Genomic DNA, 17,182 nt, shown 5'->3' with positions numbered 1-17,182 from the left:
ATCCAAGTAGCCAAGTCTTTGGCATTCGTTGTGCAATGGATACAACAACTAATGTCTGTGGAGCCACCGTATGTGTGACTACTATGTTCATCAGGTCGACATCTCGATGTTCGACCTTGGCTCGAAAAATCAGCCCTATCCACGACTTGGTGGGCCAAACCACGCTGAACAATGGGGAGGGATGCCAGCCATAGGATTGTGTGTGTGGGGCCCAACATGAAAAGTACATTCCATCCACCACGTTCATCGGGTGCACAGGTGGGCCACACGTGTGCTTAAAGGGTTTAGGAGTGATTATACATTTTTCCCCGTGTTTTAGCTCGCTAGAGTCATCAATCAGGCATTGTTTTTTTTATGTACAGTGAACTTGAAGGGATGCAACTAATCTACAGATTGGATCTGTCTTGGGCCCTGCAGTTTGGGACTTGGCCCGGGCTTTCCCACTGGAATTTTGAATAATTTTGAGAAGCCTATCAGAGCGTCCTTTTTTAAAAAAGGCCCACGTATGCTGCATAATCCTCATGCACCTTACAGACACAAAATGTGCTATCTTGGATGATTACTTGCGGAATCAAATCGATGGATAAGGTGTCATATCCCCACCTGATAAGCAATCAGCCACAAATCCCACCTAATGGCTAAGATGTCATATCCAGATACTCAAAATTCCATTCACAGGAACAGGTATCTCATGCCTCTATTCATGCATAAAAAAATATATAACTAAAGAGACAAGGTAATGACATAAACTAACATTAACACTACACATTACGTAGACCTTAGTAAAACATTCCATGCATACTTGGATAATAAACACAAACATATTCCATCTTAAAATCCTAAAATACCATTTCTTGGTAGACTAATTAAATAGTCTTTTGACATGACCTTTATGGCATAGGTGAAGAGAGCTTCTGAAATATGCTTGGAAATCAATTTCCTTATTTGTTCATTTACTTAGAGAAGACAATAGAGTTGCTGATTCATTAGCTAATAGGGGAAGCAGTTCACAATTATCTCTCAAGTGTAGAGGTTTGGGTTCCACAATCTGGCCGTGGGAATGACGACGAGCGGTATGGCCTTTTTCAAAACGATTCCGAACTTCTCTGTTAAATCAAGCTTTGTCCCTTCGGGCAATTGCCAATCGAATGAGTGCAACATCTCTGCCAGAACAAACATTAACATCCTCTCCGCCATGGGAATCCCTACACAGACCCTCCTTCCCGACCCAAATGGGATGTAACGAAAATCATTTCCATTAAAATCGAACTTGCTCGAAGTAGACAAGAACCTCTCAGGCCGAAACTCCAAAGGGTTGTCCCAAACCTCAGGGTCCCTATGTATGGCCCATGCATTCACCATAACTCTGGCTCCCATGGGGACCATATAACCACCCACGATGCATGGTTGGCTCGGGGTTCGTGGAACCAAGAACGGAATTGGTGGGTACAAACGTAGCGTCTCCTTAATGACCGCACGCATGTAATGCAGTCTCGGCAGATGGGATTCTTCGACTGTGTCATTCATCCCCACCACTTCATCTAATTCCTCTTGAACTTTCCTCATTATTTCTGGATTTTCTATCAACTTGGTCATGGCCCACTCTACCGTCGTTGATGTTGTGTCTGTCGAACCTGCCACAAGGTCCTGTTGATGCAATTCACAGTGTAAGTAATGTAGCTATCAAATGGACCGTTAAAAAGATTAAATGGTCACTTCCAGGCACTATAGCTGTGGTACAATGCGATCACCTCATCAATTTCCTCGGATTGATATTCATGCATCAACCTGAGTAATGGTACCGTTGAGCTGTTGAGCCATAGCAAGCGCACTGATCAATGCATGCCATATGGCATCTTAAAAGTATTTATGGACCTATTCCAAACTATTACAATTTGTAGCTGTGATATGAATGGTAAAAAAAAAAAAGAAAGGCTTATTGTTTCTCAATCAATAAACAAGTGTTCATTAGACGTATTCAGTCCTTTAAAAATAAATAAATAAATAAAATTTATTGGCCACCCAAAGTATGGCCAGTGATTTAAACGGTACTCAGATTTGTTATGCAGGGGTAAAATCATAAGAGAAATAAGAGCTTAAGAAAGTCAATTTTTCTAAGGAATCAGCTAAATTTGGAAGAAGATTTATGTGATGCTCCGGCACAGTGTAATTCCATTCAAATGGTATCAGAAGGGAGAGGAGAACGGAGCACTGGATCATTAGACGCAGTCGTGTGAGCCGTAGAATGTCTGGATGATCTTAATTTGTAAGCATTGCTACCATGTAGGATGCGCCAATCAGCACAAAAAAATAGTGAGGCTTTCAATGGGTCATGGAAAAATTATTTCTGGGTCGTGAATCGAAATTTTCAAAACCAGCTGTAACAGCTGCTTCATTTTTTTTAATTTTTTTTTTTCGGTTTTTCTTCTTAAAGACTTCCAGATAGGGATACCTGATTAATGGTTCACATATGCCTAAATGATGAATAATCTAATCGAGCATACCAATGGACCCTACTGTTGGGGGGAAAATATGATAAGTCCTTGAGTCAGCTTAAGGGTCAAAAGAGTCAGAGAAGCGATGGCTTGGACTCATCGGGCATCCAGTCCGGATAAAGCCCAAAGTTCATAAAACGCTGAAGGGAGAAACATAGCTCGGATCGTAAGGTGCCTAGCCCGACCATAACCTGAACGTCCTGAGCCATAAAGCGAAACCTCTAACGGAGGAAGTGCACTTCAAGGTTCAATCAGAAGCCTCATAGAAGAAAGCCCAAACCGACCTAAGATCAGTTGGCCCTAGAGCCGCCCGAGCTTTAGTCCGACCCATAAATTGAGTCGGCCAATGGACTGGGCAGAGATTAGCTGTAAAACTTGTCTTGGCGTGACCATGTTGAAGAGATAAGAGTCAGCCGAGCTATATCGCTTTATATCCAGAAGTTACCTAGTAAAACTCTGGATCTCCATCTAAGATTTTCGGGAGATAAACTAAGATCCCCGAAAATCTAGGAATATCAAGGATTACGGATCCCAAGAGATTGAGATCTACTCTAATTGTGGAAACCCTGCGGAGTACGACACTATTATAAATAAGAACGCCTTCGTGGTGAAAGGCATGCAAAAACTCTCGCCCTAAACCCTTTATCCTAAGACCCAGATTCTGACTTAAGCATCGGAGGGTCCCCTGGTAAAGCAAGGGTCACCTTTTTCCTTCTTCTTGTGCAGGTCCAAGGGCCCAAAAAGGGGGCGAGCCGAAAATAGCATCAACAGGCCCAAAAAGAAGGCGAGCCGAAAACAGCATCAACAGTTTGCCGCTATCTGTGAAAAACGATACGAAAAGTCATTTTCTCTAAGCACCGAGTAGTCTCCAATGGCGAGAATGAGGAAAACCGTCCAAAATGAAACTAGCGAGGCCCGGTCACCGGACCACCGGTGACAGAGGGTCCTCCTGGGACGAACGGAGCCCAAGGGGCCCAGAACCAACCGAATAATAGACAAGACTCTGCAGCCCATAAGGAAACCTCTGTTTCGACCAGGCACACTCAACGGAATCGAGGGAATGGACGATTGGATAAGGAGGTCCAGGAACTTGAACCCACATAAACTACTTGAAGCAAATGTTGTAACAGATTCATCGTCAGAAGGTTTAGCTGCCTCAATAGGATGATGGTCGAATAAATGTCCCGCAACAAATTGTCGATCCTCGACCCGTCGCCCTGCGAGTTGTTCCCCAGCAAAGTTAACACCAAGGTTCGGCTGAGCCTGCATCCTCCCATATCTCAGGGACCGCTTCACTGCCTGCCACCGATCTACGACACGAAATAGATCAGAGAAGGCGCAACAGGCCCCCGGTTGAGGGTACGACTAACAGCGATGAACCTTGAAAGGCTAAGCTCTAGGACCTGTGGAAGGAAATGCGGGACGAGATCGCAGATATAATGCAAAGTCGCCATACAGGTCAGGCAGGGCCCGAAGCGAAGGCGTCCCCATTCATAGACAAGATCATGCAAGCTCGACTATTAGAACGATTCCGCCTCCCTCAGATCACACCCTTCACTGGCAAAACCGATCCAACCAAGCACATTGAGTCCTTTCGGACTTATATGGAGTTGCATGATGCCTCGGATGCCATGATCTGCCAGACCTTCTCTCTCACTTTGACCAACGTAACTCAGCTTTGGTTCAAACAATTGAAACCAAAGTCCATCAGTTCATTCACTGAGCTTAGCGACGCTTTCCTTGCCAATTTCATTAGAGGGAAGAAAAAGTTGAATTCATCCTTGTATCTGAACAATATAATCTAAAAGGAGGGAGAGCTACTTAAGGATTATATCAAGCGCTTCAATTTTGAATCCCTCCAAGTCCGGAAGAATTCGAACGAGACATCTCTCAATTCTATTATGCAAGGTGTTAGAGACAAGCCATTTCTTACATTCCTGGACAAGAATTCGCCCACTACTCTGGATGAATTTATGACCCGGTCTGAGAAATATGCAGATGCCGAAGAAACTCGAATCCTGTGTGAGGCTGCTCAAAATATAAAAAACTCGGCCAAAGAGTTTAGCCAGAAAAGAAGTTGACTCGGCTGGTGGTAAGAAACGAAAGGATGACCGGTCCTGTGACGAACGTAGGCCGGGTAAGCGGCACGACCACAAGTTTTCGACGTACACCCCTCTCAACAAGCCGCAAGAACAAGTCCTGATGAAAATTAAGAGCAAAAGATTCGTCAACTGGCCTGACAAACTTCGAAGCAATCCACACCGACGAAGTAAGAGTGAGTACTACCATTTCTATCGTGATCATGGACATAATACGAGTGACTTCTATAATCTAAAGTAGAAAATTGAGAGGCTTATCCGAGAGGGCCACTTCGGCAAACATGTCGACCTAGGAGTCAGAACCACGAAAGAACACCTAAATGATAACCGACCCACTGAGGATATTTGAACTATTATCGGTGGTCATCTAGACAGTTGTAACTCAAATAATGCTCGTAAATATCATGCGAGGAATGTTGGTTGACCTGAGTCTGAAATTATGGTTCTAGCTTGGCCCTCAAAAGAGAGAAAGCTCGAGAAATATAGTGTAGCATTCACCGAAGCAGACGCGAAGGACATTCATCACCCACACGACGACGCTCTGGTCATCACTGTCACTATTGCCAATCGACGAGTCTTCAGGGTCCTTATCGACACGGGCTCATCTGTGGATGTACTATTTACACAGGCTTTCGACAAGATGGGTGCCGAATGTTTAGCTCTGAGGCCCGTAAGGACTCCATTGATTGGATTCTCAGGTGGACAGATTCTTCCTAAGGGAGCAATTTAACTCCCGCTCACTGCTGAGGAAGCGCCGATTCAAGCTACTGTCATGGTCGACTTTCTGATAGTTGATCAGTCTTTGGTCTATAATACGATCATCGGTCGACCTTCCCTCTGCCTCCTCCGAGCCATCATCTCAGCTTATCACCTTCTATGAAGTTTCTGACTGAAAGTGGAGTTGGGATCATAAAAGGAGACCAGCACGACGCTCGGCGATGCTATGCTACTGCTCTGCGAGCACCCATAGAAATTACGACGATCGAGACCCTGGATCTGCGCGATGAGTCTCCCAAATGCGATCAGCCCATAGAAGATCTCATCCAGGTGTCATTGAATGAGTCGGACGTCTCGAAGACCGTCCGGATTGGCTCGTCCCTGACAACACCATTAAAGGAGAAGCTAGTAGCATTGCTCCGCCAATACGCCGACGTCTTTGCCTGGAGTCATGAAAACATGTCTGGCATTGACCCTTCGGTCATGACTCACTGTCTTAATATCGACCCAACTTACAAGTCGATCCGTCAGAAACGATGTGCACTTGGCCCCGAGAGGTACGCCCTGATGGAAGAAGATGTTAGAAAACCCCTCAGAGCCAATTTCATTGAAGAAATATACTACCCCGAGTGGGTGGTCAACGTTGTGTAATTAAGAAGGCTAATGGGAAGTAGCAAGTCTGTATAGATTATATCGACTTAAACAAAGCCTGTCCTAAAGATAGTTTTTCCCTTCCTCGGATCGACCAATTGGTTGATAGTACCGCGGGATATGAGTTACTTAGCTTTATGGACACTTACTCGGGTCAAATTGTAATGCATCAACCCGATAAATCAAAAACCACCTTTGTCACCGAAAAATGTCTTTATTGTTTTTGGGTGATGCTGTTCGGATTGAAAAAAGCTGGAGCGACCTATCAAAGGTTGGTCAACAAAATGTTCACCCAACTGATAGGACAAACTATGGATGTCTATATCGACAACATACTTATCAAAAGCGTTAAGGTGACCGACCATATAGCCGACCTAGAGGAAATGTTTCTTGTTCTCTGAGAATGTAAGATAAAACTCAACCCGAGCTTCCAACCGCCTAGCCTCAGCATCTGATAGCCGAGCTTCTGCATCCTGGCTCGCCTAGTCATGGTGGATATCTTAGCACGGGCCTTCAGCATGCGAGGGGCGAACTACACAAGGAGAAAAGTTTATATATATAAAGGAAGTAGTCTAAAGCAAAAACAACTGAGAGAAGTGGTGTTGTTACCTCAAACAATAGCGTTCTGATCCTACCAAGCGTGTTTTCCATGGAAGAGGATTCTAGAAGGCCGAAGAACTCTCCCGCAAACATCTGCCGACTCGACCGCGAAAGGATCTCTTCAACCTTCTGGCGGAAGGCTATCCTCTCTTCCTTAGCTGCTTCCACCCTACGCGGCTCCCTCTCCTCTGTCCTCGGAGCAACGGGTGCCTCAATCAGCTCTAGCTCGGGAACCTCCCGAGGCTGTTCAGAAGCCGTCGCTACCACCACCGTACCTTCCTCAACCTCCCGAGGGCGGTCCTCGTCGGGCCCTTCAAGACCATCTTATGTCTCTTCGAGGCCCAGGAGCTTGAGCAGGGTGGGGGTCGAACTTGAGATGCGGGACGAAGAGTGGGAGGAGCTTCAAACATATCTATATTCGAAAAACAAGCGTCAGTACAGTTAGATGTACAACAAAAAGAAAAATAAAAAAATCTAAGTCTCTCACCGGTCACAGCGGAGTCGAAGTCCCACTAAAAAAGAAGCTCCGACTGGAGAAGCCTCTTACAAGATCTCTTTTTTGGACTCAAGGCTTGGAAATTCTGAATCCGAGTTAGAGAGCCTGAGTCAAGCTTTAGAGGATGCTTATGTATCATTGAAAAAAAGGAAGAAGACACATCAATAATTCGACGGAAATTCGACTGAGTAAACGTAGTAAGCTCAACGTCAGCACTACCTGCTGTGCCGAAAGTCCAGGAGCGAAGGGGCGGATAGGCCCTGTTTCCGCCAACTCCCATCTACCGAGGACCCAAAACCACCTATCCCTCCAATGCTTATTCGATGAAGGAGGGTCGGTTATTAAAGGCCCGATGATATTCCGCCAAGAGTAGAAAAAGAACCAGCCGAGATGTTGAGTGTGTGCCTGCACTTGGTACAAGTGAAGAAATTCATTCACACTTAGCTCAGGCTACTGCATCTAGGCCCAGAGCACCGCGCAACCAAACAAGTCTCTCCACCCATTCGGTACAACTTCTTCTGGGGTTATGCCTAGACTGCCTAGCAGTTCCTGAGCAATCTTCTAAAGCGGCAATCGGGGATGGCATTATAATGCGACATAGAAAATTACAACCGCCCTGGGAGGAGGCTGGTCAGGTAGCTCTCCTGGCTGAGGAAGAGTCAAAATGACCGAGTCCGGAATGTGATATTTGGACCAGATTTTAAACAGCTCCTCTGCTGTCATCACCAAAGGCACGGGCCCTTTGACCTATCCTTCGGCCTCAACTTCCTCCTCACCGTTCTCCTCAGGATCGGAATGAGCCTTCAACGATCACGTGCTCAGAGGTAACTCCGACGCCTCCACTGACGCCGTCGACCTCTCTACCAGCGGGCCCACTGCCCTTTGTGAATGACGGAACAGGGCATCTGCCTCTCTGGCAACCTCCACCAACAGTAAGGGTGATTCCAAAGCCACCCAAAAGCCACTCATTTCACCCTCACCACTGTATTCTCCCTCCCTAGAGTTTGCGGGGCCTGGCATTGTTGAAAGAAAAGAAAAGTAGGAAGAAGGAGCTCATCGGAAGGGATTCAGGAGTGCCGAAAGGATTACTACGCTGGAGTCTATGAGAGGGAGCGAGGAGATGAAGGAAAAATCGAAAGAGGCGTGAAAATGGTGAAAGCGTACTTAGGGCGACCCTTTTTTTATAGAGTCGCCACGTGTTTCCAACATTAAATGAGGAGCCGAATCGACGTTCACTCGGGCGCCCCAGCCTTACACATGGAAGCACCCCATGAGCTGCCATTGGGTACATCGCTATGTGTCTGATCCTCAAATGTCCTGGTGCCGAAACGACGGCTGCTCCGCTCATGCGGCCTAGATAAGCGAACCGACGCGTGGTCAAGTGAGACGATGTGTCTTGGAAACCGCACGAACCGCCCTGCAATCAATAAATACTTCATCATGAACTCGACTCAAATACAACCTGACTCAATTCCAAAATACTCCCTGACCGCCTTAAGGTGATGCACAGAGTAAGGGGCTCACTGCTGGGGGAAAAATATGATAAGTTCTTGAGCCGGCTTGAGGGTCAGAAGAGTTAGAGAAGCGATGGCTCAGACTCGTCGAGTGCCGAGTTTGGATAAAGCCCAAAGTCCATAAAATGCTGAATGGAGAAACGTAGATCGGATCGTGAGGCGCCTAGCCCGACCATAGCTTAAACGTCCTGAGCCATAAAGCGAAAGCTTTAAGGGAGGAAGTGCACTTCAAGGTTCAATTAGAAGCCTCATAGAGGAAAGCCCAAACCGACCTAAGATCAGTCGGCCCTAAAGCCGCCCGAGCTTTAGTCCGACCCATAAATTGAGTCGGCCAATGGACTGGACGGAGATTAGCCGTAAAACTTATCTCGGTACGACCGTGTTGAAGAGAGAAGAGTCAGCTAAGCTATATCGATCCATATTCGGAAGTTACCTAGTCAAACTTTGGATCTCCATCTAAGATTTTCGAGAGATAAACTAAGATCCCCGAAAATCCAGGAATATCAAGGATTACGGATCCCAAGAGATTGAGACCTACTCTAATTGTGGAAACCCTGTAGGTACGATGCCATTATAAATTAAGAACGCCTCCGTGGTGAAAGGCATGCAAAAACTCTCGCCCTAAACCCTTTATCCTAAGACCCAGATTCTGACTTAAGCATCGAAGGGTCCCCTGGTAAAGCAAGGGTCACCTTTTTTCCTTCTTCTTGTGCAGGTCCAAGGGCCCAAAAAGGGAGCGAGCCGAAAACAGCATCAACAGGCCCAAAAAGGGGGTGAGCCAAAAATAGCATCAACACCTACTACAACCGTGATCATATAAAAAATATAAGGAATTTAGATGGATTAGAAAACACCTCCATTCTAAATCTATTAAATATTGATTGGGTCCCAAACACTTTTTTTTTTATAGGAAAGGTGGAATCAGTCCACCAGCTCTTTATAAACCTACACACGACTTTGGCAAGCAGGTTCTCCCATCCCATAATAGTAATTTATCCCATGGCTTCTAAATTTGGTTCATTCAATTCACTCTCTCATGGCTTCTAAATTTGGTTCATTCATTCCAGTAATTTCTCCCATGGCTTCTCAAACAGGTATGCAGTTATAATTTGATTATTTTGATTCCCATATTTGATGCCTAGTTCATTCTCTTACTCCATAATTTAGATTAGATTTAGTATTATAACAAGATATGCATCAATCAATGTAGATTAATATAGATTGCTAAATCTAATAATGGACCTTTGGGTTAGATTTCAACTATCCATTCATGAATTTTTATAGTTAGAGTTCTTTCGGGATTCGCTTAGCTTCTCAGTTTAGAAGGACACTAGACTATCTTCCTGTGATAAGACTCTTCAATTCTGACATATGAGGCGTCACACTCAAACTCAAACAACTTGTCAAAACTGGGAAGAACCAAGATCGATGTTGTGGATAATTGATGTTTGATTTCAACAAAGCTCTTGTTAGCCTCATTAGTCCACTGAAATGGGTATTTTTTTTATGCAATTTGTAATAGGTGCGAATATAGTGCTGAAATTTTGTATGAATCGACGATTAAATGTCACCAACCTATGGAAACTCCTCACTTCATGAATATTCGTTGGAATCGGTCATTCTCTGATGTCTTGTACATTTTCATCGTTCACACGGATGCCCGTGGACGTCACAACAAATTCTAAGAACAACAAGCTATCTATTAAAAAACTGCACTTCTTTAATTTGAGGGACAACTTGTTGATTGCCAGGACTTGTAGCACCTGCTTGAGATGTTTCATATGCTCTGCCTCACCCTATCTATAAATCAAGATATCATCAAAATATACTATAACAAACCAGCTAATGAACAGTTTTAGCGCTTATTCATTATATACATAAAAGTGTTCGGTGCATTCGATCGACCGAAGGGTATGACCAACCACTCATACAACTATTCCTTGGTCTTGAATGTCATTTTTCACTCATTACCGGATCGGATATGAATTTGATGGTACTCGCTCCTTAGATCTAATTTAGATAATACCTTAACACCTGCTAGTATATCAAACATGTCGTCCAATCGCAGTATCTAAAATTGATATTTAATGGTAATCTTGTTAATTGTCTAGCTATCGACACACATGCGCCAGCTCCCATCTTTCTTTGGCGTTAATAAAGCTAGCATAGCACAGGGGCTCATGCTCTCTCTCAAAAGACCCTTACGTATCAATTCCTCCACTTACCCTTGAAGTATCACATACTCTTTCAGACTCATCTGGTAATGACGCCATTTGGACAAGCTAGCCCCAGGGACGAGATATATGTGATGTTGGATGTCCCGCATAGGGAGCAATGCACCGGGTAACTCTTCCGGCCAAATTTCTTTAAATTCGTTAAGCAATATCTTTAAACATGGAAGAATGTCTAAGGGCTTTGATTCCTCTCTCTTTACCACCATGGCGTACACCTCACCGATTTTCTTAGATTCCTCCATGAAATTTTGAATGGTCAAGAGAGACATCCCTTCATCTTCAAAAGCTTCGAGGTGCTTCTTTGGTGTCATAAGGGCAATGATCATCTTTTGACCATCCTTGACGAAGACATAAACATTATCTTATCTTCAGTGGGTCATATCGCGGTACAATTGTTATGGTCGACCGAATAACATATGGCATACTTACATGTCAACCACGTCATAAAGTACTTGATCTGTATAATTCATATCAATTGAAAATGAGATACTACATTGTTCAGTTACCTTGGTCTCATTCACCTTTTTTAATCCCACCAATCGAATAAGGAAAATGATGCTTTATCGTAGGTAGCTGTAATTTTTCCACTATCACCTTTGAGATGATGTTCTTATTACTGCCACTATCTATTATTATATCATAGACCTTGTTGTTTATGGTACACCACATATGGAATATATTATGGCGCTGCGGGTGCACCTCATTCCTTAGATTGTACAATAATTGCATCACGACCAAGGATTCACCATGATCCTCGGCCAACCACTCTTCGTCACCATCTCCTTCTTCAGTGGTTTGTTCATCCTCATTAAATCCAAAGCCTTCTTCCACTGCCTCACCTTCAGTGCCCCCTTCTTTAATGGCCAAGTGGGTTGCAAGGCGTTCAGGGGAAGTGTTTGATAAGTGGCCCAGTTGGCCACAACGGTAATAATTGTTCAGCCTTAGTCAACCATAAGAATTTGGATTCCTACTCGAACATGTTGTTGTGGGTGCTACATGTTGAGGCCTATATGGACTGTTCCCTGTATCATGGTTTGCAATTGTAAGAGTTAAGGACACCCCCCCACTAATTCATTTCCTTTGACCAGTGTTGAATCCTGCATGGGACCCATCATGGGAGGACAAGTCGAAAGATAAAGCTAAGTAAAGACTCTTACAAGTGCATTTATGCCTTACCTGCCAACTGAATCGCTTCATCCATGGTCCTGATCGAGTGCATCTAAACTTAGTTCTGAATTGTCAATCGTAAACTGCCTATGAACCGTGCTACCTTCTGCAATTCGATCTCCGACAAATTAGCCTGCGTTACCAATCATTGGAATTATTTGGTGTAATCTATAACAGTTCGATTTTTCTACCCACAATTTTGGTATTACTAGAACAATACGTGCTTGTAATCATTAGGCAGAAATCATGATCGAAGAAGGCGTCTCATCCATGGCCATGATCAGATGGGTGCCTTGTTCTGTCAAGCACTTGAGAGTTGTAATTGCTCCCACCATGCAGAAGCATCAGATTTCAATTTGAATACAACCAATTTCACTTTCTTATGTTCTGGTACGTTTATGTAATCAAAATACTACTCTACTTCGGCTAACCAATCAATGAAGTCTTCGATATGCAATAAGCCATTAAAACTAGAAAGTTCAGCCTTACCTCAATAGTCTCTTTCAGCACGATTTAGTCGATCGTATCCATGGACCGATCGTCGGGCAACGATGCCATAGATATCCTTGTCGCTAAATCTCGACTCATCTGGGGTAGCCTTACGATTCAGCTTTATAAGTGCTCTATGAAAATCGAGGTTGTGTCATATAGCGATCACAGACGATTAAGTATCATCGCCTTGGACTCTGGGTGAAAATAACGCATCCACAATATGGTGGAGGGTCGCTTACAGCCCTTACATGGTCGACTGACTCTCTCGATCGAAAGCTTCCATTCTTTTCAATAGAAAATGAATCCCAGGATTACTGTCCACGGGATTTTGGTTCATTCCGTTGTTAGTTGTCATCGGCCTAAGAGGAGTCTTCACTCTGATACCACTAACGCAATGAGGGACGTGATGAGGTCGATCACAGTCTTCCTCAAGGGATATCTATTTTAAATCCGCAAATCTCTCTGGACTCCTCATAGAGTTTCCTTGAATCCACGAGGGATAAAAGTAGAAATAATTTCTAATAAATTGATTCATGATAAATATATTTTTTTAAAAATTACAATCCTTTATGTTACAAGGAAATCCGGCCCGGACAAGTCAAGCCGAGTATTGAGGGCTCAGAGCTCAGAAGCAAGGCCTCGGAAGGAAAATACCACTTTGGGTCTGTCCCGACCCTCAAGTTGTGGCGGTTCGGCTGAACTGAGCTCTCCCTAATGAGTCACAACTACGAGCTGAAATCCTCGTCCAAAGACCTACGTTTGTGAATTAGCCGAGCATGACTTATCCCCGACCCAGAGGCTGAGGATTGAGGCTAGGGATAAGCACATCCGACAAACTCCGATCTCGATGCCCCGACTACGAACTCCGACTACGGAAGCCTAGTCGCAGACTCGGATGGGATGAGTCTAAGTCTGGATGAAGGCGTTCCGATTGTGGGCTCAGAGTACCAAGCTGGGGAACTAGCACAACTATGGACGTGGCCGAAGATCATGCCCAGGGATACGCTCCATTAAGACATGATACGATACACGATCCAAAGATTGTGGAGAGTATCTCCATAATCGCCACATCCGCTTGATTGAGTAAATCATGCCAAGATTGACGGACACGATCCTTTCAACCCTCTCTACATTACACAACTTAGACCCAGATTCCCTAGCCTGACTTACGCATCGGAAGGTCCCCTGTTTAAACCAGGGTCTCCTTTACTTACCCTTTCTTTGCAGGATTAGGGTCCGCTTCAAGTTCGCAGCATTGAGTGGAGGGAGGTCCAGATTTTGACCTCAACACTTTAAATAATGAGCTAAAACCTAGGACCATGTTTTAGACTCAAACACCCAAAATACATGACTTACTAATAAATAGTAAACTTATTATCTATAAACCGTCTTCATTCCCACTAGACTTTATGGTTTTCGGCCAAAAATAACAAGTGTCTAATTTGACATGGCCTAAACATGTTATTCTCCTAATTTTCTAAGCCCTTTTTATATTGGGCAGGACTACTACAACTTTAAGGATCAAAAGTTACTCGAATTAAAACTTACTATTTATAGTAAAAATGAAAATAAAATAAACTTTGATCCCTCAAACTATGGAATCTCGCAAATCCTGCTCAGGCAACTAGGTGTAGTGGGTTGGTAGGATAAGATAGCTTCTCCTACCCTAAAATTATATATGATATGTCAAAAAAACCACTCATCCCAAATTGCGAAATACTGTTTTAAGGTTTTGATAGATCAGATCATTTTCGCCTCCTATCCAGCCTTCTTTGGTACATCTTTACTATGAAAGCGTCCATGACCCACTCTACATCATTTCAATAATTAATGGACATCTTTATCCTCTTTTTCTACTTGAGCTATGAATCTACTTAGAATCATGTCCCAAATCAGATGGCAAAACTGATATGGACGGCGCGTTTAAAAAATTCATACACCGTGGTGCCCAGGATCAGTTGCCTCTGAGATCTCCCTATCCATGGAATATGACGTTTATGCATGCGTCATACGCTCCCTAAATAGGAAACGGATTAGCTACTCCCATGCCACTAGCCAGTGGCCAGTGGTCAGTGCTCATCACCAAGAGTTCCGTGCAGCGGACAGTGACGACAGTAACGTACCTGCTGGACGGATATGGTAGGCTTCTCCCACCTGGCTTTGTGGTGGACCTGCATCTTATCACTATCCAATGCATACGACAAATGGTGCTCCATAAATTAACATTTCGGTCACTTCCTTAAAATTTAGGAACATATCACACACGATATGTGATGGACGATCATAAAAAATAGGCCCGATGATCCTAACTGTCCATTTTCTCCCACTGAATTAATGTTATCGCTCAGTCATCCAGTTAGAATTATGTAGCGCTTATGGCTAGACCACACCCCATCCAAAGTAGGGCCCAACAATTGAATGGTGTGGATTTCGGACATAAATGCCACATATGTGTATGGAACCAAGCTTCAGAAATCTCTGGCATCTTAGATAATAGCGTTTGGTACTATATACAGAGGTTTGATAAAAACTAAACCGACCGAATTTGTGAAACTCCAAAATTAGAATGATTGAACAAAACTATAACTATTTATTCACGTGCACTTGTTGGTTGAAATAGGACCGTTGGATATTTTTATTTTCAACCATCCATTAAATGTCCACAATTTCAATAGTCAATTAAGCATTTATTCATAATACATCTAAGAGAAAATCATAAACACTATTCATATTACATCTAACAAACTGTGATGGATTGTTCACAGGAACTTAAACATTGCTTGCTTGTTTGGCATACAAATCAAATTAAACTCTTTAGATTAGGGTTCCTAATTATCAAAACCTTATCCTAATTAATTGGGTAGGTTACACGAATTTCATTCCAGTCTATCCAAGTTCCCCAACGATGTATTATGAACTAAAAGCTATGTTTATTTTATTATTTGATATCAGAGCAGTGGATATTTATTGAACCGTTAAAAAATGAAAATATACAATGGTCCTATATTAATAAACTAGTTAGGGTTTTTAAATGATCTGATTTTCTGATTTTGGGATCGTGACTTGGAGAATCTGGTTTCTTAATTTACTGGGATGACATGTATACAGATTCTGACTGCCTGCATATCAAGTGGCTTTATACCGCCTGAGTATCATATAACTCTCCCATATCTGAACTAAAAACCCACAATTTAGATGGTTTAATTCCCCTTATGCAAATTTTAAGTGATTTCTAAATGCCTGCATATCATCCATCACACTTTACCAGAGTATCAAAGCTTCTCTTTAGAGGCAAGCGAAGCTAAAGTAAAGATACATACCACGAGTACGGCTTTTACGTGATCAAGGGTTAGTGGCGTTTTCGGGTCTTCTGCATCCTTCAGCTTCAAAAGCAACTGCAAGAAATCCTTGCTCTTACCCTTCTCTTCCACTCCATTCAATCTGGTCCGTTGATCAATGACTGAGTCGAAGATCCGATCTAACCACTTTGAAAGCCTCTTCATCCGTCGGACAACGCCCTGTAAATCTAACCATGCGACAACTGGGAAAAGATCCGAAACGTTGGGGATGCTCAACAGCTCTACGACTTGCTGGATCACTTGCTCAAACTCAGCCCCGACGGCACGTCTATCGTCCACATCGAGAGACCCACCCCACAACATGCTTGTGACCACATTAAGAGTTGTTTGAAAATTCGTATTGGAGATGTTGATAGGTGTGCCCATCTTAGCATACAAATCTCTCACCGTCTGTCGAACCTCCTGCCGTCGCAGCTCATAGTATGAATCAAGCACGGAGCTGCTCATCATCTCTTGTGCTGCCACCTTCCGTAGCATTCTCCATTCGGGTCCATAGGAGTTGAACGCAATGTCCGAACCCCCGTGCGAGAAGGCTAGCGCGGCGGCAGTGGTGTCACGGTTGGCAAACGTGACGTCATGGTCTTTAAGCACTTCTTTGGCAAGGCCAGGTGAGCTGATTACAACGCAAATCTTGCTGCCGAGTTGAACATTCATGATCGGGCCATAGGTCTGAGCCAGCTCGGTGAATGAGCGATGGATGTCGGGTTTGAGGAACGGGAGGTACCCGACCAATGGCAAACCTCGTGGACCCGGTGGCAATGCGGGCCTCCTGGAATTGATCTTGGCCCATGCGTGGCATGCGATCACGAGCACTAGAGCGGAAACGGTGATTAATGCACCTGCGAATTGGTGTTTGGGGTCGATGCTGTTGCACCACCATGACCATGGGTGGAAGATGAAGCCTGAAATTTCAGTGGACTGATGTGAGGACATGGTATTGTATGTGTTGTGTGGTTGCATGTTCGAATGAGATATGGAGACGATATATTGAGTGCGGATCGTCTGTGCTGAAGGACTCCTCTTATTAGTCCACGTCACCGGATCATGACGTCAGATGAAGTCAGCTGATTTTTTAAAAGAAAAATAAAAATATATACGTATTTAGACTTGGGTGATATACCTATTTTCACAGTCGGTGCCCTGTTTATATAACGTAGCAATCGATGTGCTGACGTGGCACTCTACCATGATGTGTGATATCCACACTGTCTATCCATTTTTCAAAATCATTTTAGAGTACGAGACCAAAAATGAAATAAATCCAAAGATAAGTGGACCACCGCACATAAAGAAACGAGGACTGATGCCCACCGAATCCATTTTTCAAAATCATTTCAGGAGATGAGGCAAAAAACAAC

The 17,182-nt window shown here is 43.8% G+C and overlaps 1 protein-coding gene across 1 annotated transcript; it reads right to left on the bottom strand.

The window, feature by feature from the left end:
• Window positions 1-704: 704 nt before the first annotated feature.
• LOC131232882 (flavonoid 3'-monooxygenase CYP75B137-like) lies at window positions 705-16,801 on the bottom strand. Its single transcript, XM_058229396.1, has 2 exons — window positions 15,786-16,801; window positions 705-1,647 (listed from the first exon to the last, which is right to left on the bottom strand). The coding sequence occupies exons 1-2, from the start codon at window positions 16,782-16,784 to the stop codon at window positions 1,021-1,023; spliced, it is 1,626 nt and encodes a 541-aa protein (XP_058085379.1). The 5' UTR covers window positions 16,785-16,801; the 3' UTR covers window positions 705-1,020.
• Between the last annotated feature and the right edge of the window lie 381 nt (window positions 16,802-17,182).

The sequence above is a fragment of the Magnolia sinica genome, chromosome 18, assembly GCF_029962835.1.
Source record: "Magnolia sinica isolate HGM2019 chromosome 18, MsV1, whole genome shotgun sequence".
Classification (NCBI taxonomy): domain Eukaryota; kingdom Viridiplantae; phylum Streptophyta; class Magnoliopsida; order Magnoliales; family Magnoliaceae; genus Magnolia; species Magnolia sinica.
The sequence above is the reverse complement of the archived record's forward strand: the minus strand, read 5'-3'. Positions and strand labels throughout refer to the sequence as shown.

Excerpts from the sequence above, each read along its gene's own strand:
- LOC131232882 (XM_058229396.1), bottom strand. The coding sequence starts at position 16,784 with ATGCAACCACACAACACATACAATACCATGTCCTCACATCAGTCCACT. Across the intron at positions 1,648-15,785 it reads ACGTAAAAGCCGTACTCGTG|GACCTTGTGGCAGGTTCGAC; the intron begins GTATGTATCTTT and ends TTGCATCAACAG.